This window comes from Amblyraja radiata, chromosome 28 (genome assembly GCF_010909765.2).
Source record: "Amblyraja radiata isolate CabotCenter1 chromosome 28, sAmbRad1.1.pri, whole genome shotgun sequence".
Taxonomy (NCBI): domain Eukaryota; kingdom Metazoa; phylum Chordata; class Chondrichthyes; order Rajiformes; family Rajidae; genus Amblyraja; species Amblyraja radiata.
The window spans coordinates 1,860,096-1,882,941 of record NC_045983.1 but is presented as its reverse complement, the minus strand read 5'-3'; the positions used below and the strand labels follow the sequence as shown (position 1 = coordinate 1,882,941).

Below are 22,846 nucleotides of genomic sequence, written 5' to 3'. Positions count from 1 at the left end.
CATTGTTTCTACGCGTTGTTACAAATACGTTTTCAGCGGCATGGATAATCTGTCCTTCATATTCAAAGACTTGCCACATGCACATTTGGCTCCTCCATATCTATCCTGTTGTAAAGTTCAACAGCATCTCATATTTTGCTTGGGCAGCTTACAGCCCAGTGGTATGAATATTGATTTCTCTACTTCAAGTAACCCCGGCATTCCCTTTCTCTCTATCTCTCCCCCACCCAAGCCGCACCAGCTTCTCATTTTCACCCAACAAACTACTAACAATCGCCTGTTTCCTTTATCATCGGTTACTTTTTTGCATATCTTTCATTCATTGTTCTGTATCTCTCTACATCATCGTCTATAGGTCTCGTTTCACTTATCCCTAACCAGTCTGAAGAAGGGTTGACCCAAAATGTCACCCATTCTCTCCAGAAATGCTGCCTGTCCCGCTGCGTTACTTTTTGTGTCTATCTACAATTTAGTTTATATTGCATATCCTCATTTAATAAAACCACTTCCCTTTACACTAATGCTGAGTTTAGTTTTCCCGTCTGCTTGTGGTCATCTTCCGATGATGCATGAGATCTGGCTTTTGGATCTTGCACGTGCCTGAATCCTCGTGGCACAGTGGTGCAGCGGGCAGTGCCACTGCCTCACAGCTCCAGAGACCCCGACTCGATCCTGACCTAGGGTGCCGTCTGTATGGCGTTTGCACCATCTCCCTGCGACCGCATGGGCTTCCCCCGTGTGCTCTGGTTTCCTCTCAAATCCCAAAGACTTGCTGGTTTATAGGTTCATTGAACTCTGTAAATTGTCCCGTGTGTGTAGGAGTTGAAGAGAAAGTGGGACAACCATGTGCATGTTCCAAGTCTTTGAATGTGATGGAAAGATTGCTCAGGCTGCTGAAAACGTATTAGAACCAGTGAGCAGGTGATCGGTGGGCAGAAGGGCCTGTTTCCACGCTGTATCTTTTAATCAGTAAGAATCCCCCCTTGATGTTGAGTTCTGCCCAGTGGCCAGCTTTGTACTGGTGGCTCCAGAGGTCTGTTGTGAGGTGGGGGTGAGGCAGCTGCCCAGTGACAGATGGGGAATCTGCGTGTTTGTCCCAGGCAGTGACATCTTCTCTTCTCTTCACAGTCGACAAAGTCGCGGGTCAGTATCCCGCTCTCTGCCATCGTGGAGGTCCGCACCACCATGCCGCTAGAAATGCCGGACAGAGACAACACCTTTGTGCTGAAGGTGAGTGTGTCAGGTGGCCTGCACTCCTCGCCGACCCGCGTTAGCCGTGTACATCACGGTGGTGCTGGTGGCTCACGGTGCTGCCGTCCGCTGTCAGCAGTGGGGGTGGTTTGGGTTAACTACACACTGGGCTGTGTGATGGGAAAATCTTTGCAATTGCATGCGCGTTTGTAGGTTAATTGGCTTCTGTAAATTGCCTAATGTGTAACATAACGTAGAACTAGTGTAGGGGTGGTCAATGGGTGATCAGTATGGACTTGGTGGGTTAAAGGGCCTTTTTTCACGCTGTATCTCCCAATTCTAAGCTCCTTCTAGCCACTAGTGTGAAGCTCAAAGCAAGCTGGAAGCACAACAGCGCATATTCTGCTGGGATAATAAGCAACTCGATGTATGAACATTGAATTTTCGTATTTCAGGTCATCCTTAACTCCCCCGTTTCACCTCTCTTTGTCCTTCTGATCCACCTCCAGTCCTTGCATTTTTGTTCCCTTTGCCAAACCCCTCACCCTCCTGCCATCTCATCGCCTATTTTTGTCCGCATCCCCCCTACCTGCTTTCAATGCACCACTTTACCCTCGCCAATCTGGTTCCATCTGTCCCTCATCTCTCCACTAATGTTTCCCATTGTCACCCTTGTTACACTCTGGACTCTGGTCTCCACTCTCACTCCATCCCCTTTTTCTCCATATCTGCATCTTTTTTTTTCATCCATCTGTCTCAAAACTCCACCTCTCCCCCCCCCCCCCCCGCACCCTCTTCAAAGCTGTTGTGTCTTCCCTAAAATGTGCCCCAAACAACAATAATAGACAATAGGTGCAGGAGTAGGCTATTTGGCCCTTCGAGCCAGCACCGCCATTCAATGTGATCATGGCTGATCATCCCCATTCAGTCTGACGGGGATGCCCAGTCAGACTGGGCATCCCCGTTCCTGCCTTCTCTCCATATCTCCTGACTTCACCACCCTATCTAGCTCTCTCTTGAAAGTATCCAGAGAACCAGCCTCTGAGGCAGAGAATTCCACAGACTCACAACTCTCTGTGAGAAAAAGTGTTCCCTCGTCTCCGTTCTAAATGGCTTACCCCTTATTCTTAAACTGTGGCCCCTAGTTCTAGACTCCCCCAACATCGGGAACATGTTTCCTGCCTCTAGCGTGTCCAAACCCTAAACAATCTTATATGTTTCAATAAGATATCCTTTCATCCTTCTAAACTCCAGTGTACATGTCCAGCCGCTCCATTCCCTCAGCATATGACAGTCCCGCCATCCTGGGAATTAACCTTATAAACCTATGCTGCACTCCCTCAATAGCAAGAATGTCCTTCCTCAAATTAGGGGACCAAAACTGCACACAATACTCCAGGTGTGGTCTCACTAGGACCCTGTACAACTACCGAAGGACCTCTATGTTCCTATACTCGACTCCTCTTGTTATAAAGGCCAACATGCCATTCGCTTTCTTCACTGCCTGCTGTACCTGCATGCTTACTTTCATAGACTGATGAACAAGGACCCCCAGATCCCGTTGTATTTCCCCTTTTCCCAACTTGACGCCATTTAGATAGTAATCTGCCTTCCTGTTTTTGCTACCAAAGTAGATAACCTCACATTTATCCACATTAAACTTCATCTGCCATGCATCTGCCCACTCCCCCAACATGTCCAAGTCACCCTGCATTCTCATAGCATCCTCCTCACAGTTCACACTGCCACCCAGCTTTGTGTCATCTGCAAATTTGCTAATGTTACTTTGAATCCCTTCATCCAAATCATTGATGTATATTGTAAATAGCTGCGGTCCCAGCACCGAGCCTTGCGGTAATCACTGCCTGCCATTCTGAAAGGGACCTGTTAATCCCTACTCTTTGTTTCCTGTCTGCCAACCAATTTTCTATCCATGTCAGCACTCTACCCCCAATACCAGATTTACCCTAATTTTGCCCACTAATCTCCTATGTGGGACCTTATCAAATGCTTTCTGAAAGTCCAGGTACACTACATCCACTGGCTCTCCCTTGTCCATTTTCCTAGTTACATCCTCAAAAAATTCCAGAAGATTAGCCAAGCATGATTTCCCCTTCGTAAATCCATGCTGACTCGGACCGATCCTGTTACTGCTATCTAAATGTGCGGCTATCTCATCTTTTATAATTGACTCCAGCAACTTCCCCACTACCGATGTCAGGCTAACTGGTCTATAATTCCCTGTTTTCTCTCTCCCGCCTTTCTTAAAATGTGGGATAACATTAGGTATCCTCCAATCCATAGGAACTGACCCTGAGTCTATAGAACATTGGAAAATTATCACCAGTGCATCCACCATTTCTAGAGCCACTTCCTTAAGTACTCTGGGATGCAGACCATCAGGTCCTGGGGATTTATCAGCCTTCAGTCCCATCAGTCTACCCAACACCATTTTGTGCCTAATGTGGATTTCCTTCAGTTCCTCTGTCACCCCAGATCCTCTGGCCACTACTATATCAGGAAGATTGTTTGTGTCCTCCTTAGTGAAGACAGATCCAAAGTACCTGTTCAACTCATCTGCTATTTCCTTGTTCCCCATAATAAATTCACCTTTTTCAGTCTTCAAGGGTCCAACTTTGGTCTAAACTAATTTTTTCCTCTTCCATACCTAAAGAAGCTTTTACTATCCTCCTTTATATTCTTGGTTAGCTTACCTTCGTACCTCATCTTTTCTCCCTGTATTGTCATTGCATCAGTTTGAAGAAAGGTTCTGCCTGACTGTTTTTTTTGCCAATGCCCTGATAATTCCCAGCTGCATTCTCTTGTCTCCAATGTGGCCCCAGGCCTCAACGCCTCTGATCTCTGGCGAAGCCAAGAAAAGACAAAGACAAAGGACATTTATTGTCACATACACCAATTGGTGCAGTGAAATTTGAGTTGGTTGAGAGTTTCCTGTATTTTACCCCTCTTCTTCTGTTCATTCTTGCTGTTGGCTTTGATATTACTTTTCAATTTTCTCGCATAATCCATGTTTTCCATCTTTAGTGCAGGTCCACCAATGGTTTTCAGGCAACAGGAGGTGCAGCACCTCCTTTAATCCGGACAAAATTACGAGAGTGCACTTGAAAAGAAAGGCACCAAGACAAATTCCTTGTATTTATACATACTTGGCTAATAACATTTATTCAATTCAATTCTATTCAATCAATTCAAACCCCCTCCGGCCCCTGGAAGTCCCCGAAAATGTGGAGCCTAGGCCGAGTGAGGCGACTAATTTTGACCTCATCAGGACTTCCGTGCCAGTGGAATTTGCCCCCTGCGGCCGAGGGCTGTGGAACTCCAGCCCAGCCGGAGCTGGCAGAACCATTCCCATAGCTAACTTCCGAGACCAATGTTGTGGGCCCCCCGAGGTCATGACCTCTGTTGGGATAATCCAGCAAGGCTCTGGAACCAAGGGTGCTGGAAAATCGGTGATGGACTTGTATCTTTTTGTCCTCTGCTGCTGGTTTCTGAAACATTCCCAGTGTTTATTACTTTGTTTGCTCTGGTTTTGATTCAATCTGAGCTTTCCTGACCTACCATCTACCTCATTGGAGACCTTCGGAATATCTTTAATCTGACTTTACTGGGCTCTATCTTGCACTAAACATTATTTCCGTTTATCCTGTATCTGTACACTGTGGGCGGCTCGATTGTAATCATGGATAGTCTTTACGCTGACTGGGTAGCAAGCAACATAAAAACCCAGCTTTTTGCTTCACCTCGGTACACGTGATAATAAACTAAACTCATTTTTTCCTTGGCTGTTATGTCCCTCTCTAATTGAAGGATCATTTTTTCTGGGTGTTTTGCACTAACTGTCACTACGTATCTAGTGACCTTTACTTCAGCCTGTGTATCCAGATAACTCCACCGTATTTCTTCATACGTGAAGATAGACACAAAAAGCTGGAGTAACTCAGCGAGACAGGCAGCATCACTGGAGAGAAGGAATGGGTGACATTTTGGGTCGAGACCCTTCTTCATACGTGCCTTTGTTTGAGTCGAGGAGACTGGTTTTAGACCCGAGCCGTATTTGGAATTCTCATGTTGTGACCCCTGCTCCCTAACACGTTCTCACACATGACTAATTGTGACCCTGTTGTCCCTGGGTCGAGTCTGTGCCACACTGCTGCTCCTGGTCAACCCACAAATTCCTGTTGTGATTTGGCCGTCGATAAGCGGGTTAAAGTCACCCACGGTTATTGTCGTATTCTTGTACAGCTTCCCTTTTTCCCATTTACAATTTCACCGCTACATTGTAGCATGAGTAATACAATCTGTTGATCAAGAGCTTTCCACCTCCCTCTGGGGCCTGGGAAATTACTGTGATTAGAAGGGTTGGGAAAGGCAGGGTTACTTCCTGGAAGGACACAAAGTGCTGCAGTAACTCAGCAGGTCAGGCAGCATCTCTGGAGAACATGGATGGGTGATGTTTTGGGTTGGGGCACTTCTTCAGACCGATTGTGCAAGAGGCAGGGGGTGGGGAAAAAGCTGGGAGAGAGGAGAGGCAGGACAAAGCTGGACACTTCCTGGACATTGGAATTCCCTTTTGTTGGAGAACGTCCGAAGACGGACAAGTTTGTAGTCTAATTGGCTTTGATAAAATTGTAAATTGTCCCTAGTGTGCGTTGGATAGTGTTAGTGTATCCAAACACTATCGGCGCAGACTCAGTAGTTCAAAGGACCTATTTCTGTGCTGTATCTCTAAACTAAACTAAACCACTTATGAACTGAGTCCAGTAACTAAACAGTCGCAGCATGGTTGAGGCCATTCAGCTCGTCGAGTCTATCCTGGTTCTTTGTCTATGTCTATACCCTTAGTGATTTTTAAATACCTCCTTTAGAGCCACACACAAGCTCCTCTATCCTAATTAAAATCTCTCCAAAGTAAGATCACTCAAACCTGAGACCGTTCTGGTAAATCTCTTGCACCCTTTTCAAAGTTGTTATTTCTTCCCTATATTGTGCCCAAAGCACGCAATGCAACACTTTGAAGAAGGGTCCCAAGCAGAAAATTTACCATTCCATGTTCTCCAGAGGTGCTGCCAGACCCGCTGAGTTACTCCAGCACTTTGCCCATTGTTGTGAACCAGCATCCTTGTTTCCTGTTTGACAGGAATGAGGACAGAATAAAGTGGGGGCTAGAGTAAAATTAATGTAACATGATGATTGGCATGGTGTTGGTTTCCATGATGTATCTCTCCGTGATTCCATGGTCATAATCTCGATGTGCCTTGCTTTGATACATATTCTCGCTCTACAGTGGCATATTATTCACCTTGTCTGCTGCAAATGTACGCAAGAACCTCGGTCTCCTGTCTGCTGCTTCTGAGTTGGAGCCGTGGGTCTCCTGTTCGCCTTTGGGATGGAAATATTGATGTTCAGTTCCCATCCTGCCACCATCAGCTCAATTCCCCTCAGTCGATAACAGCTTGGAAAAACTGCCCCTGAATCTGGAGCTATGCGTTTTCAAACTTCTGTACTTCGTGCCTGATGGGAGAGGGGAGAAGGGGGAGTGACTGGGGTAAGACTGGTCTTTGATTATGCTAGTGGCTTTGTTGAGGCAGCATAAAGTGTACATGCAGTCCATGGAAGGGAGGTTGGTTTGCATGATGGTCTGGGCTATGTCCACAACTCTCTGCAATATATCGTGGTCTTCACTGGAGCTGTTCCCAAACCAAGCTTGGCATCCTGCTAAGATGCTTTCTGCGGGGCATCTGTCGAAGTTGGTGAGTTGTTGGGGACATGCCAAACTTTCTAAGCCGCCTAAGGAAGTAGAGGCATTGGCGTGCTTTCTTGAACATTGCTTCAATATAGGTGGTCCAGGTGATGATTGCTGGTGATATTTACTCCGAAGAACTTGAAGCTTTCGAGCATGTCTACTTTGATGCCATCAATGTTTACTGAGACGTGTATACTGCTTCGCTTCCTCAAGTCCATTACAAGTCACGAGCAGACCCTTTGGTCCACAATATCTGTGTCAAACATGATGCCAAGACAAACTCTTATCTGTCTGCACATATCCCTCCATTCCAGGCAAATCCATGGACCTATCCAAAAGTCTCTGAAGTACCGCTATCCTATCTGACTCACCACCACCGCCGGCAGCACGTTTAAAAAGTTTTTTTAATAGATATAGCGCGGAAGCAGGCCCTTCGGCCCACCATGTCCGCACTGACCCACAATCCCCACACATTAACACTATCCTACACACAATAGGCAATAGACAATAGGTGCAGGAATAGGCCATTTGGCCCTTCGAGCCAGCACCACCATTCACTGTGATCATGGCTGATCATCCACACTCAGTACCCCGTTCCTGCCTTTTCCCCATATCCCTTGACTCCGCTATCTTTAAGAGCTCTATCCAACGCTCTCTTGAAAGCATACAGAGAATTGGCCTCCACTGCCTTTTGAGGCAGGGAATTCCACAGATTCACAACCCTCTGTGTGAAAAAGATTTTCCTCATCTCCATTCTAAAGCCACTGAGCCACTTACGTGTCCTTGGCACGCTAATTACGCGACCTCGTGGTCGAGTTGAGGTGCGACGGTCCCGCGAAGGTCGCGCACGATTTCATGCGCCCGCACAGCCGTCTGGAGCGCGTGACGTCATTTGAAGATGGACACAAAATGCAGGAGTAACTCAGCGGGACAGGCAGCATCTCTGGAGAGAAGCAATGGGTAACGTTTCATGTCGAGACTCTTATTTAGTCTGAAAGAAGGGTCTTGACCCGAAACGTCACGCATTCTCTCCAGAGATGCTGCCGGTCCCGCTGAGTTATTCCAGCATGTTGTGCCTATCTTCAATTTTCTTGGCCCCGCTCTGGGAGTAGGAATGGGGGCGGATCCGGACTGCAACGGCCGTGAGCCCCAGGCCGAGTTCGACGATCGTTTGCTTGCTTCTGCTGCTGTTGGAGACGTTGCGTCGCGCCAGGGTCTTTGGCCGTCAGTTACGCAACAGGCCGTTGGCGTGCGAAGATTTTGTTCACTACAAAAATTTGGTAGTCCCGCGTGATGTCGCGCACAAATACATAACCCTCCGCGCTTCTCAGTGGGACCGGCCCCGCGTGGCCATACGATGCCCGTGCGCCTCAACGCGACGATGAGGTTGCGGAATTTGCGTGCCATGGACACGTAAGTGGGTCAGGGCCTTAAATCTCCTTATTCTTAAATTGTGGCCTCAGGTTCTGGACTCCCCCAACATCGGGAACATGTTTCCTGCCTCTAGCGTGTCCAATCCCTTAATAATCTAATATGTTTCAATAAGAAACCCTCTCATCCTTCTAAATTCCAGTATACAAGCCCAATCGCTCCATTCTATGAACATATGACAGTCCCGCCATCCCTGGAATTAACCTTGTAAACCTATGCTGCGCTCCCTCAATAGCAAGAATGTACTTCCTCAAATTTGGATACCAAAACTGTACACAATACTTCAGGTGGGGTCTCACTAGGGCTTTGTACAACTGCAGAAGGATCTCTTTGCTCCTATACTCGACTCCTCTTGTTATGAAGGCCAACATGCCATTTGTTTTCTTCAGTGCCTGCCGTACATGCATTTACACTTATACCAAGCCAATTAGCCTACAAACCTGTACGTCTTTGAAATGTTGGAGTAAACCGAAGATCTCGGCGAAAACCCACGCCGTCACAGGGAGAACGTACAAACTCCGTACAGACAGCCCCCGTAGTCAGATCGAACGCGGGTCGCTGGCGCTGTAAGGCAGCAACTGCTGTGCCACCTATGTTCCAGACACTTACCACTCTTTGTGTAAAAGAAAATTTGCTTTGCAAATCTCCTTTAAACTTTGCCCCTCTCACTATAAAACTGTGCCCTCTAGTATTTGTTTTTTTCATCCCCAGAAGAAGATTGTGTCTACCCCATCTATGCCTCCCATAATTGTATATACAGGTCTCTTCTGTCCTCTGACACTGTCGATGCACTGACTTTGTTGGCCTTCATTTCATCCTAAATTATGGAGGACCCTGTCCGTTGGGATTGCGTATTTCGCTCAGACCAACCAGCGCTTAAATCTAAGGTTATCGGGCATTTTGACAGACTTAATCACTGTATAAACCATGGGAATTATCAGCAGAATCTAAGTATTTAATGGGAATTCCTCTCATAGTATATTGAAGCACAATTCAGCTGGGAAAAGCATAATTGGTTTCTGAGAAAGATTTCCAAAGTTTAGCTGTTTTACAATTACAGTCTACTGGATTTCCGGCAAGGATCAATTAATGGTACAGTTAGTGCTCCCTGATGTGGAAAAAACATTGCATTTTTTCACTCAAAGGGTTGTGACCTGTCAGTTGAAAAATATCATTTTTATAAAGCAAAGCACAGCAGGGACATTCTGACAGTCTACCCTATCTATGCCTCTCATGATTTTATATACTTCTATCAATGGGGGTCGTCACTTCACAACATGCTTCCATCTGCATCTTTACATCAACGTTCAACTCTGGCACCATTTGCTTTAGAACATAGAACACTACAGCTCAGGAATGGGCCCTTCAGCTCTTAATGTTTGTGCTGAACACGACGCCAAATTAAACTGATCTCATCTTCCTGTACATGATCCATATCCCTCTATTCCCTGCACTTCATGTGCCTTTCTAAAAGTCTCATAAACGGCACTATCGTATCAGCCTCCACCACCACCCCTGGCAGTGTTCCAGGCCCCCACTATTCTGTGTTGAGAGATGGATTGATAGATAAAAACTAAAATTTCACCTGCACATCTCTATTAACCTTTCCGCCTCTCACCTTTTTAGCTCTGCTCTCTAGTGTTGGACTTTTCTACCCTGAGGAGAAAGGTTCTGACTGTCTACCGTGACTACCCCTCTCTTCTATCTTCTCCCCTTGACCTCTGATGTTCCAGAGAAAACAATCCAAGTTTAACCAACCTCTCCCTGTAGTTTAACCTATCTAATCCAGGCAGCATTTTGGTAAACCTTCTCTGCTCCCTTTCCAGAGTCTCCACATCTTTCCTGTAATAAGGCGTCCAGAACTGCACGCAATACTCCAAATGTGGCCTAACCAATCTCCCATAGGGCTGCATCATGACTTCCTGACTAATAATGCCACGAGCAATGAAGGCAAGCATACCATACAAGTTCACGTTATTGGAGTAGAATTAGGTCATTCGGCCTATCGAGTCTACTCCGCCATTCAATCATGGCTGATCTCTGCCTCCTAATCCCATTTTCCTGCCTTCTCCCCATAACCTTTGACACCTGTTCTAATCAAGAATTTGTCTATCTCTACCTTAAAAATATCCTCTGATTGGCCTCCACAGCCCTCTGTGGCAATGAGTTTTGCAGATTAACGACCCTCTGACCAAAAATGTTACTCCTCACCCCCTTTCTAAAAGAGCTCCCTTTAATTCTGAGGCTATGACCTCTGGTCCTAGACTCTCCCACCAGTGGAAACATCCTTTCCACATCCACTCTATTTATGCCTTTCATTATTCTGTAAGATTCAATGAGGTTCCCCCCTCAACTTTGTAAACTTCAGCGTATCGAGGCCCGGTGCTGTTAAACGCTCATCATATGTTAACCCACTCATTCCTGGAATAATTTGTGTAAACCTCTTCTGGACCCTCTCCAGAGCCATCCTTAGATATGGGGCCCAAATTTGCTCACAGTACTCCAAATGTGGCCTGACCAGAACCTCAGCATTGCATCTCTGTTTTTGTATTCCGCCTTTACCTTTCTAGATGCCTACCCTCTTTTTGTAATATTTAAAATCTAGCAGGATGCTTAGGATTAGCATCTTGTGGCAGCAAGATGGCACAATGGTAGAGTTGCCCCTTGCAACACCAGAGATCCGGGTTCGATCCTGACTACGGGTGCTGTCTGTATGGAGTTTCTATGTTCTCCCCGTGACATGCGTGGGTTTTCTCCGGGAGCGCCAGTTTCCTACCACACCCCAAAAACATACGGGTGTGTAGATTAATCGGCTTGATAAAATTGTAAATTGTCTCTTATGCGTGTCGGATAGTGTTAGTGTGCGGGGATCGCTGGTTGGTGCAGCCCCATCATTCTTCTGTTCATCATGAGTTCAGGAAGTGATGCATTGATGGTCTGGAGCAGGGCGCTACTAAAGAGGAGGTAGTTAATGTCTTGGATTGCAGAAGGATGGATAAATCTCCACAAAGCTAAGGGAAGCTGTGGGAGAAAATTGCTGGGCCTATGGCAGATGTTAGCATCTTCACCAACCCCAGGTGGTATCTACAGACTCGAGAATGGCCAAATGTTGCTCCTTTATTTGGGAGGTGATTTTAGCCAGGTTACTACAGGGCAGGGACCCTTGCATCAGTAATAAGAAAATTACTAAAGGAAAAGCTTAAGAAATGGGAAAGATGTACATTTTAAAATACGGGCGGACCATGGCTTTCTTCAGGGGAAATCTGTCTCACAAATTTGATTTGAGTTTTTGAGGCAATAACTAAGAAGATTGATGTAGGCAGGGCAATTGTCATTTAGGACATTAGTAAAACATTTGATGAGGTTGAGCTGTTTAAATGAGGCAGCACGGTGGCGCTGCACTTTCCTCCCGTACTCCAAAGACGTACAGGTTTGTGGGTTAATTGGCTTCAGTAAAAATTGTAAATTGTCCCTAGTGTGGGTAAGATAGTGCTAGTGTACGGGGATTGCTGTTCGGTGCGGACTCAGTGGACCCAGGGGCCTGGTTCCGCTCTGTATCTCTAATCTAAGCTTAATTGGATCCAAAATGAGTTTGGTGAAAGGTGGCAGAGGGCAGTGTCGACAGGATACCTTTTTGATTTGAGTCTGCGACTAGTGGTGCCGGGACCCTTATGAATATATATTCATGACTTGGATGCGAATGTGTACGATATGGTTAATATGTTTGCAAAGGAGACATATGTTGTAGTTATGTGAGGATGTGTCTAATCTTAGTGCCTGGAACATGCTGCCAGGAGTGATGGTGGAGGCAGATACAAAGAGGCGTATAATAGGCTTTTGGAAAGGCACATGAATATGCAGGGAATCGAGGGATATGGACCAAATGCAGGAAGTGGAGATGATGAGTTCATCGTGGTATTATGTTCAGCAGGAATACTGTGACCCGAAACACAAGGAACTGCAGATGCTGGTTTACAAGAAAAAGGCACTGGAGTAACTCAGCGGATCAGGCAGCATCTCTGAAGAACAAGGATTGTTTTGGGTCAGAATCCTTCTTCAGACTGATTGTAGTAGGAGAGAGAAAACTAGAAGAGGGATGACAATTGTACAAAGTCTGGCAAGTGATGGATGGATATAGGTGCGCGGGGGTTGGGATAGACACATGGTTGGGGATAGGCCAGAGATTAAAAGGAAAAAGGTAAGATAATGTTTATAGGTTAGTTACTTAAAATTGGAGAATAAACTAATTGTCAGCGCAGATATCGAGGGCTGTGGAGCCTGTTCCTGTACTGTACTAAACTATGTTCCAATTGAAAGAAAGTTTGCACCTGTCATAATCGAGGGCATGCAGAAGAGATTCACCAAGATATTGTCTGGAATGGAGGGCTGTCGTTATGTGGGGAGATTGGAAAGGCTTGGTTTAGTCTCACTGGAATGTAGGAGTCCGAGTGGTGTGTTTACGTTTGATCGGATAGATAGTTAAGATCTTTTTTCTCTGGGCAGGGAGTTTAGAACAAGTGGGCAGTGTTTTAAGATGAGAAGGAAGAAATTTAAAGGAGACTAGACCAGGTGTCGACCCGTTGGGTCTGCTCCCCCAACGCAAGATTTCACCACTCACCCGTTCCCCCAACGCAAGCCGTTCCCTTGGCAGCAGGTACAATTATAGCTATGAGATATAATTACAACATAGCTATGAAAGGTGTGGAGGGATACAGGTCTATTGTGGGCAAATGGGATGAGCATCGATGGACCTGGTGGCCAAAGGATTGTTTTGGTGCAGGACAATTCTAGCATTCTATGAAATTATCATGTACCTGCATATACAGAGAGATCTTTGGATCCAAGACCATAGCTCCCTCAAAAGTAGATAGAGTGGTAAAGAGGGCACAGGGTATGCTTGCCAGGGCATTATGTCAGGAATTACGAACGCTACTTTAAAGGAGTTTCATTAGGCCATATTTGGAGTATCGTTTGCAGTTCTGTCGCCCATAACAGGAATGATGTGGGGTCTTTGGAGAGGAGATTGATCAGAATGCTGCCGGATTAGGGGTTATTGGCTACATGGAGTGGTTGGGCAGACTTGAATTGCCTTCTCTGGAATGCCGAAGGTTGAGGGAAGACCTGACAGAAAGATATAAAATGATGAGAGGCAAAGATTGGACATAGATATAAGGTGAAAGGGGCAAGTTTTGTTTTAGTATAGAGGGTGTTGAGTGCCTGCAAAATGCTGCCAGGGGTAGTGGTGGGGCAGATATGATAGTGGTTAAGAGGCTTTCAGACAGGCACATGGATATGCAGAGAATGGAGGGATATGGATTATTTGCAGGCAGATGAGATTAGTTTATGTTGATGTCATGTTTGGCACAGACATTGTGGGCAAGAGGCCTGATCCTGTGCTGTCCTGTTCTAAGTTCCATGGGGTATGGTAGACAGTGATCTATTTTGTCTCACAGCAGAGATTCCTAAACCAGAGAATGATACAGTGGCGTAGCGGTAGAATTGCTGCCTTAGAGCGCCAGAGACCCGGGTTTGATCCTAACTACGGGTGCTGTTTGTACGGAGTTTGTACGTTCTCCCCATGACCAGCGTGAGTTTTCTCCGATATCTCTGATTTCCTCCAACTCTCCAAAGATGTACAGGTTTGCAGGTTAATTGGATTGGTATAATTGTAAATTATCCCCAGTGTGTGCAGGATAGTGTTGGTATGTGGGGAAAACTGGTTGGGGCGGATCCGGTGGGCCGAAGGACTTGTTTCCGTGCTGTATCTAAGAAACTAAACATAAACTAAAAAAGAGCATGGTTTAAGGTTGGAATTTGGGGACACAAGAAATAATTTTACCACCCAAATAATGCTAGGAGTTTGGAATGCACTGCCTGATGATGGAGAAAAACAATGTTTGCAACATTTAAGTGGTATCTTGATAAACTGAGGCAGAGAAGGCTCAATGATACTTTATTGTCATGTCAATCAGTCAATCAGTTTTATTCGTCACATTGCACATAAAGTGCAAGTGAAATGAATATGTCAGCAGCGGTACAATGATAAAGAACACACAATAAAAATTTAACACAAACATCCACCACAGCATTCATCACTGTGGTGGAAGGCACAAAATTTGGCCAGTCCTCCTCCATTTCCCCCCGTGGTCGGGACCAGAGTCCAGAGACAGTCCAGGATCGGCTCTTCCCCACCGGAGACTGCGGCTTTAGGTTGGTGTAGGCCGCAGACCGGCAGTCGAAGATTTAAAGTCCCCGCCGCAGCCAGAAGCACCGCAGACCGCAGGACCGGCGGTCGAAGCTCCCCTCTAGGGGTGATGGTAAGTCCACGCCGGGTCCGCGGTAGAAGTTGGCCGCGGGCCGGCGGTGGAAGCTCCTTCTTCTCCCGGGTCCCCACGAGGGATCCCGGGCTGCGGACGCCACACCAGCTGGAACTCTGCAGACCGCGGCTTCAGGCTGCCGCGGGCCAGCAAAACGGAGCGCTCCCCTCTGGCGAACCCCAGCGAGGGCTCGCTTGCTCCACCCCGAGAGTCCACGCTGCGCCCGCCGCTGAAGCCCCGGGCATGTCTCCGGGAAAGGCCGCCCGATCTTCGTTGTTAGGCCACGGGGGAGGCATCCTGGAAAAAGTTGCCTCTCCATGGAGGAGGCGACCGAAACGGTTTCCCCCTCACCCCCCCACACCACCTCCCCACACAAGACACACAAAGAAACACAAAAAACATACTTTAAAACATACTAAAAAAACAAAAAAAGTTGGAAAAAAACTGACACTATGCTGACAGGGCGCCGGCTTGCAGCGCCCCCACCGACCTACCTAGGTACCTAGGCTAGGGACCAAATGGGATACTGCGAGTGCTCTCTTTATTGGAAGTATATCAGAAGCATGCACTAGCTTCCAAGAGCACACTTCCATAACACAACTGTTGGCATAGACGCTGTGACCCTATATTCTTTCCCCATAATGCCTTCAGGGGATATAAACGAGTTCAGTATTCCAAAAAACGCAAGGAATCATGGGATTCGTCAAAGGTCAAACTATAAATAAAAATCAAACGAAGCGCTGTAGGTTCAGTGAGTATAGTTTGGATCCGATTTTTAGTCTTTTTTCAAGTTTGTATTTGTCAAGGGGCAGAGGGGGCAGATGCAAGTGGGAGACTGGTGGGGGGGGGGGGGGTGGGGTGACTCTCGGCAGCTGCATGCACACAGGACCGCGCCTCATCCGTAGCCAGGATCGAACCCGAATCCCCGGCGCCACAAGTGTTGCCGAACTGCTACTGGATCGTTCCCGGTCCTCCAGCACCACCCTCCTCCCCCGCCCCACTCCAGTGTCCCATCCCTGCCCAGGTCGATGGGCCCACAGCCAGCGCCGAGAAGAAGGGCATACTCCAGCCCACCTCCGCCTCTCCCGCCGGGCCAACCGACAGCCCGGACCAACGACACCAGGGGCCCCAGGCCCACAGCAAGCACGAAGAAGAAGGGCATACTCCAGCCCAACCCTGCTCCAACTCCGGAGGAACCCGTTCCGCGATTCAGATTCAGATTCAGATTCAAATGTTATTGTCATTGTGCAGTGTACAGTACAGAAACAATGAAATGCAGTTAGCATCTCCCTAGAAGAGCGAAATAGAATATGAGCAAGCGACATTGAATATGAGCAATAAATAATTTACGTGCATACAGTCATAGTAGTGCAATTATTATTTTTTCCTGGTGGAAGGAGTGTCCGGGGGGGGGGGGGTGACTGGCAATCACCGAGGTACAGTGTTAAGTAATGTAACAGCCGCAGGGAAGAAGCTGTTCCTGGACCTGCTGGTCCGGCAACGGAGAGACCTGTAGCGCCTCCCGGATGGTAGGAGGGTAAACAGACTGTGGTTGGGGTGAGAGCAGTCCTTGACGATGCTGAGCGCCCTTCGCAGACAACGCTTGCTTTGGACAGACTCAATGGAGGGGAGTGAGGAACCAGTGATGCGTTGGGCAATTTTCACCACCCTCTGCAGTGCTTTCCAGTCGGAGACAGAGCAGTTGCCATACCATACTGTGATACAGTTGGTAAGGATGTTCTCGATGGTGCAGCGGTAGAAGTTCACCAGAATCTGAGGAGACAGATGGACCTTCTTTAGTCTCCTCAGGAAGAAGAGACGCTGGTGAGCCTTCTTGACCAGAGTTGAAGTATTGTGGGTCCAAGAGAGGTCATCGGTACGGTACCCACTGCCACTTCATCCACAACCCCGAGGGGGAGTGCAGGCCCCGGCCTCACCTGCGCCAGAGCACCAGCCTGGGCTCAGCCTCCTCCAGCCAGGCGCTCGACTGGACTGCGCTGCGGGTGGCCTTCAGCCCCGACCTGGAGTCGGTGCTGGCCTGGGCTTAGGGCTGGGCAAGGGTGGGGGAGGAGGTTGCTGCTGCCACCAGCAACACCACCACCAGCAGCTCTAGCGGGAGCCAGGCCTGCCCATAGCCGGCAGGAGCCTGTCCGCAGACTCTCTCTCCAGCCAGGACGACTCCAGCAGCAGCGGATCCAAGTCACCCATCATCGAGCAGGACCGGCGGCTGCCCACCTTCAGCAGGATCTCGGTGTCGGACTGAGGGGAGGGGGGTGGAGGTGGAGGGCCGCCGGCCAACTCAGTGGGACAGGCAGAGCCGAGCTCGAGCCAGCTGCTGCAGTGCCGGCTGCATGTCCGGGGCCGCCCCACCAGCCCAGGGCCACCCCGGACACCTCCGGACAGGGACAGGATACGGGGGAGGTGACGGGGACGGCCCAACAGCACCCGCAGTGTTCGGAGAGCCGGGCCCGACCCTGACCACTGACGAAACGCAAGCCTGCACAAAATGCAGCATCACTGTGCTGAGACTGTTTTTGGCTTGTGACCTATGACCTGGGTATGTGCAGTCGGAACACCGAACTCGCTTATTGGCTCACCCTTTCTATTAGTAATTGCTGCAAGTTTCTGACTGGCTGGTAGTACTGCTCCTCTCCTCATCCACTGTATCTGCTGTTCCAGGTGTGAACTATATATCGGCGAGACCAAGCGCAGATTTGGTCGCTGAACACCTCCACTCAGTCCGCCTGAGCCTACGTGTTCTCCCGGTTGCTAAACACTTGAACTCCCGCTCCCATTCCCATACTGACCTTCCTGTCCAGGGCCTCCTTTACTGTCAAAGTGAGGCCAATCGCAAATTGGTGGAACAGCACCTTATATTTTGCTTCGGCAGCTTACAAACCAGCAGTATGAATATTGATTTCTCTAATTTTAAGTATCTCTTGCTTTCCCTCTCTTCCCGCCCATCACCCACCCTAGTTCTCTACTAGTTTCACTGTCCTCCTGATTAATGTTACTGTTTGTATACCTTGTTGTCACCTTCCCGTCTGCCAACAGTGAACCATCGTGTCGAAGATAGACACAACGTCTCGAACCGAAACATCACTCATTCCTTCTCTCCAGAGATGCTGCCTGTTCCATTGTGTTACTCCAGCATTTTCCATCTACCTTCGGTTTAAACCAGCATTTGCAGTTCCTTCTTACACAATGAACCATTGTACGTTTCCTTGACCATAGTCTGCTTTGATCTGTCCTTTTCACACCTTACATGCTCTTTATAACCTTCCAGATCTCTAGTTTCCCTCTCCCCTGACTCTCAGTCTGAAGAAGGGTCTCGACCCGAAACGTCACCCATTCCTTCTCTCCAGAGATGCCGCCTGTTCCACTGACTTACTCCAGCATTTTGTGTCTATCTTTCATGAATAATTGGTGTTGGATATGAGCTTCTGATAATCACTGTATGTTTGTTCATTGCTTAGCGGGTGGGAAGAGAGCAAGAAGCATACTTGTGATCCAAAGCATACTCTGCTGTATTACAATATTGTGCATGTGCATGCAGTGATCATTTGGTGTGCAATCCTACATGCCTAGAGTGACTTGTTGTGCGACAGGTGGAGAATGGTGTGGAGTACATCCTGGAGACCATTGACTCGCTGCAGAAACACTCGTGGGTGGCTGACATACAGGACTGCATGGACCCAGGGTAAGGGCAACTTCACTCCCTCTCACACCAGCTAGGGATGTTTCTGCTCAGATTACACAGCCAAGCCTGACAAGTAGAAACATTTTATTCTGTAAGCCCAACCATACCAGATGGAAGCAGCTACATATGTAGGGCAGCACAGTGGCTCAGCGGGAGAACCTGGTCCGATCCTGACCTCAGATGCTATCTGTGTGGAGTTTGCACATTCTCCCTGTAACCGCGTGGGTTTTCTTCGGGTGTTCTGGTTTCTTCCAACATTCCAAAGGTGCTTGGGTTTGTAGGTTAATTGGCCGCTATAAACTTTCCCCTAGTGGTAGGGAGTGGATGAGAACGTGGGATTACATAGAACTTGTGTGTAGGGAGTATATAGGAAAATGGGATAACATCAAACTAGTGTGTAGGGAGTGGATGAGAGAGGGATAACATAGAGCTAGTGTGAATGGGTGATCGCTGGTCGGTGTGGACTCGGGGGGCTGAAGGACCTATTTCCACACTGTATCTCTACACTAAACTGCGCTGAGAGATTGAGATAACAAAGAACTAATGTGAACAGCTGATTGATGGTTGGTGGACTTGGTGGGTCAAAGGGCCTATTGTCATTCTGTACCTCTAAACTAAACTATTAGGTTGAAGTGGGGAGATCTGAAGGTATAAAATCTGATAGTCCAGGAGACAGTGGCTTGCTGTTCGTTGAGGGTCATGGTCCAGGAGGAGGTGTTAGAGATCTGACCACTGGTCTCTGCAAGGTCATTGCACAGGACCACAGCAGCACCACCTTGTCTGTAGGCTTGATGACGGCATTAGGATTGATGCAGAGAGAGCACGGGGCTGTGCTGTGAGAGCAGCAGGAATGCGGTTGGATGGAGAAGTCAAGGTTGGCTTGGTATTGGCAGTTATAAAGGAAATGGTCGAGAAAAAGTAAAAGGCCTGAGGGGGGTGGGGGGGGTGGGGGGGGGAGGAAGATGTCCATGGGGAAGATCACGGCCTGACCAGGTGGGAAGCTCAGGAGGAAATTGCAGAGGCCTTTGTAGAGATATTAGCATCATTTTTAGCTACAGGTGAAGTTGTGGAGGACATGAGGGTGACTAATGTTGTGTAGTTCGGGCGGCACGGTGGCGCAGCAGTAGAGTTGCTGCCTTACAGCGAATGCAGCGCAACGAGATCTGGGTTTGATCCCGACTACGGGTGCTGTCTGTGCGGAGTTTGTACGTTCTCCCGGTGACCTGCGTGGGTTTTCTCCGAGATCTTCGGTTTCCTCCCACACTCCAGAGACTTACAGGTTTGTATGTTAATTGGCTTGGTAAATGTAAAAAAAAAAGATTGTCCCTAGTGGGTGTAGGATAGTGTTAATATGCGGCGATCGTTGGTCGCCGCAGGCCTGGAGGGCTGAAGGGCCTGTTTCTGCGCTGTTTCTCAAACTAAACTAAACTAAGCAAGGAACTGCAGATGCTGGGTTAAACCAAAGATAGACACAAAATGCTGGAGTAACAGTGGGGTCAGACAGCATCTCTGGAGAAAGGAAATAGGTGACATTTTGGGTCAAGATCGTTTTTTAAAGAAGGCTGCAAGGACATGCCAGGCAATAACAGGCCGGTGAGGTAGCAAAGTTGTTGGAGGGGATTCTTAGGGAAAGAATCTACCAAGATTTGGTTAGGCATGGACCAATGAAAGATAATAAGGTTGGCTGTGTGTGTGTGTGAAATCGTGTCTCATTAATCTGATAGAGTACTTTGAAGAGGTCACTGAGCATTGATGAGATACAGTGGGTGTTGTCTATAGACTTTGGTAAGACTTTTGACAAGGTCCCGTATGACAGGCTGGACTGGAAGGGATGGATCACAAGGAATACAAAGTGTACTTGGAGGAAAGGAGTCAAAGGGTAGTTGTGGAGTTTCTCTGATTGGGGACCTGTGACCAGTGGAGTGCCGCAGGGCACAACAAAATCTACAAAGTAGACCACAGTCTAGCATATCTCATGGAACATAGAAAAGTACAGCACAGGATCAGTGATGGGTCCACTGCTGTTTGTTATCTACATTAATGATTTGAACGTCAGTGTAGTTAACATTGTTACTAAGTGTGCAGAAATGAAACATACTCCAAACTACCTGATCTAACCCAGCAACTCAGACTGCAGGGAAACTACAGATTATTGGTGTGCATTACACTTTAATCATTGACAATTGATAGAGGCAGAGAATGTAACCAGTGGCCCACCGTCCTTGGTGCAGTGGTCTTCCTGACTCACGTCTCTGTGACCATCTGCAGTCTCACTGGCAAAGCCACCTGATACCATAGCCACTTCCAGATTCAGGGACAGTTTCTTCCCAGTTGTCATCAGACAACTGAACCATCCAATCACCAACTAGAGAGCGGTCCTGACCTCACATCTACCTCATTGAAGACCCTCGGACTGTCTTTAAACGGACTTCAATCGAAAATGCACTAAACATTATTCCTTCTACTTTTAGACTTTAGAGATACAATGCGGAAACGGGCCCTTCGGCCCACCGAGTCCGTACCGACCAGCGACCCCCATACACTAGTACTATCCTACACACTAGAGACATTTCACAATTTTACCGATGCCAATTAACCTACACACACCTGTACGTCTTTGGAGTGTGGGAGGAAACCGGAGCACCCGGAGAAAACATGTGTGGTCACAAAGAGAACATACAAACTCAGTACAAACAGCTCACATAGTCCGGATCGAATCTGTGTTTCTGGCGCTGTAAGACAGCAATTCTACCGCTGCACCACCGTGCCACCCCATAATGGCTACAATATTTTGCACTACTGGGACATTCCCTTTGCTCCAGCCTTTATTCTGCATATGTGAATGGTTTGATTGTAATCATGTATATTCTTGTAGCTGCCTGGATAGCACGCAACAAAAACGCTTTTCACTGTACCTCGGTACACGTGACTATAGTAAACTAAACTAAAACTGTAGGCTGTGACAGTCTGGCCGCAAGGACAAGACCACTTTCCATGTGACACAGGACCTAGGAAGGTCCTGGTGCGGTAACATCTTGAATCACTGGGTATATTGGTATCACTCCACATATAAGATGCAATCCAGTGGCTGTGATTCCTGTCGTTTACTTTAGTTTTGAGATACAGGATGGAAACAGTCCTTTCGGCCCACCAGGGGCGTACCTACCGGTGATCCCCACACACCTAATGCAATACTACACACTCTAGGGACAATTTGCTGTACAATTATACCAAGCCAATGAATCGATAAACGTCTTAGGAGGGTGGGAGGAAACTGAAGATCCGGGAGAAACCCTCGCAGGTCACAGAGATAACATACAAACTCCGTACAGACAAGCACCCTCAGTAGGGTTGAATACGGGTCTCTGGCGCTGTAAGGCAGCAACTCTACTGCTGCGCCACCGTGCAACACTGTAGTTAACGCCACATTAATAACTATCTCCACACTCCTGTTGTATGGACAGTGAGCAGATGAAGAATACTGGTGACAAAGGGGATTGACTTTAGGCTGCAGTTCAACAGGCAGTGGGTGGGCCAGTAACCCTGGGTGGGGAAGCAGCTTGTATCACTTGTGATGTGCTACTGCCCAAAGAGACTTTTTTTTGAATGATTGAAATGAATGTATTGAAAGATGCAGCATAGACATGGGCCAGAGTTGTAGGAATAGGGAATAGGTCCTGCAAAATAAATATAGGGAATTAGGTAAAAGTTTAAAAACCAAGACCTCCAGGATGGTGATCTCCGGATTACTCCCGGTGCCACGTGCTAGTGAGGGTGGGAACAGGAAGATAGGACCAATGAATGTGTGGCTGAGGAGTTGGTGCAGGGGATGAGGATTCAGATTTTTGGACCATTGGGATCTCGTCTGGAGCAGAGTACAAGAGGGATCTGTTGCACCTGCACCAATATCCTGGGGGAAGGTTTGCTCGTGCTACGCTGGTGGGTTTAAACTGGATTAGCAGAAGGGCAGGATTAAGGCAGGACTGAGGCAGGGGAGAGGCTGGAAGTCAGTAGGGAAGGTGATGAAAGAAAGTTCAGTGGACAGGATAGGCAGGAGCATGGTCGGGACTGAGGAAGGACTGCTGGATTGAATTGCACTTATTTCAATGCGAGAAACTCAGGGCATGGTTAGGTACGTACAACTAGGATATTGTAAACATTACAGAAACCTGGCTGAGAGAGTGACAGGACTGGCAGATTAATGTTCCAGGATACAGGTGCCACAGGAGAGATAGAGGAGGGGGTAAAAGAGGAGGAGATGTTGCTATATTTTGAAGCGAATGCCACAGCAGTAGTCTGAGATGACATGACTGATGATTCATCCAGTGAGGCTATATGGGTGGAGGTGAGAAATAGAAAAGGGGAGATCACCTTGTTCACAGTGTGCTACAGGCCCCAAAATATTCAACCAGGCAGTCACACGGAGAACACACAAACTCCACA

At 47.7% G+C, this 22,846-nt stretch overlaps 1 protein-coding gene across 7 annotated transcripts in view; it reads left to right on the top strand.

The window, feature by feature from the left end:
- The window catches only part of sh2b2 (SH2B adaptor protein 2), an 87,496-nt gene that overhangs the window by 36,162 nt on the left and 28,488 nt on the right, over positions 1-22,846 (top strand). For all 7 annotated transcript variants that reach the window (XR_004416049.1, XM_033045562.1, XM_033045560.1 and 4 more), the window contains 2 exons: positions 1,129-1,230; positions 18,312-18,403. Coding sequence is in view for 6 of the 7 variants with exons in the window: in XM_033045562.1 (XP_032901453.1) it covers positions 1,129-1,230; positions 18,312-18,403 (194 nt within the window). In the remaining variant the exon portion in view is untranslated. The remainder of the gene's footprint in view (positions 1-1,128; positions 1,231-18,311; positions 18,404-22,846) is intronic.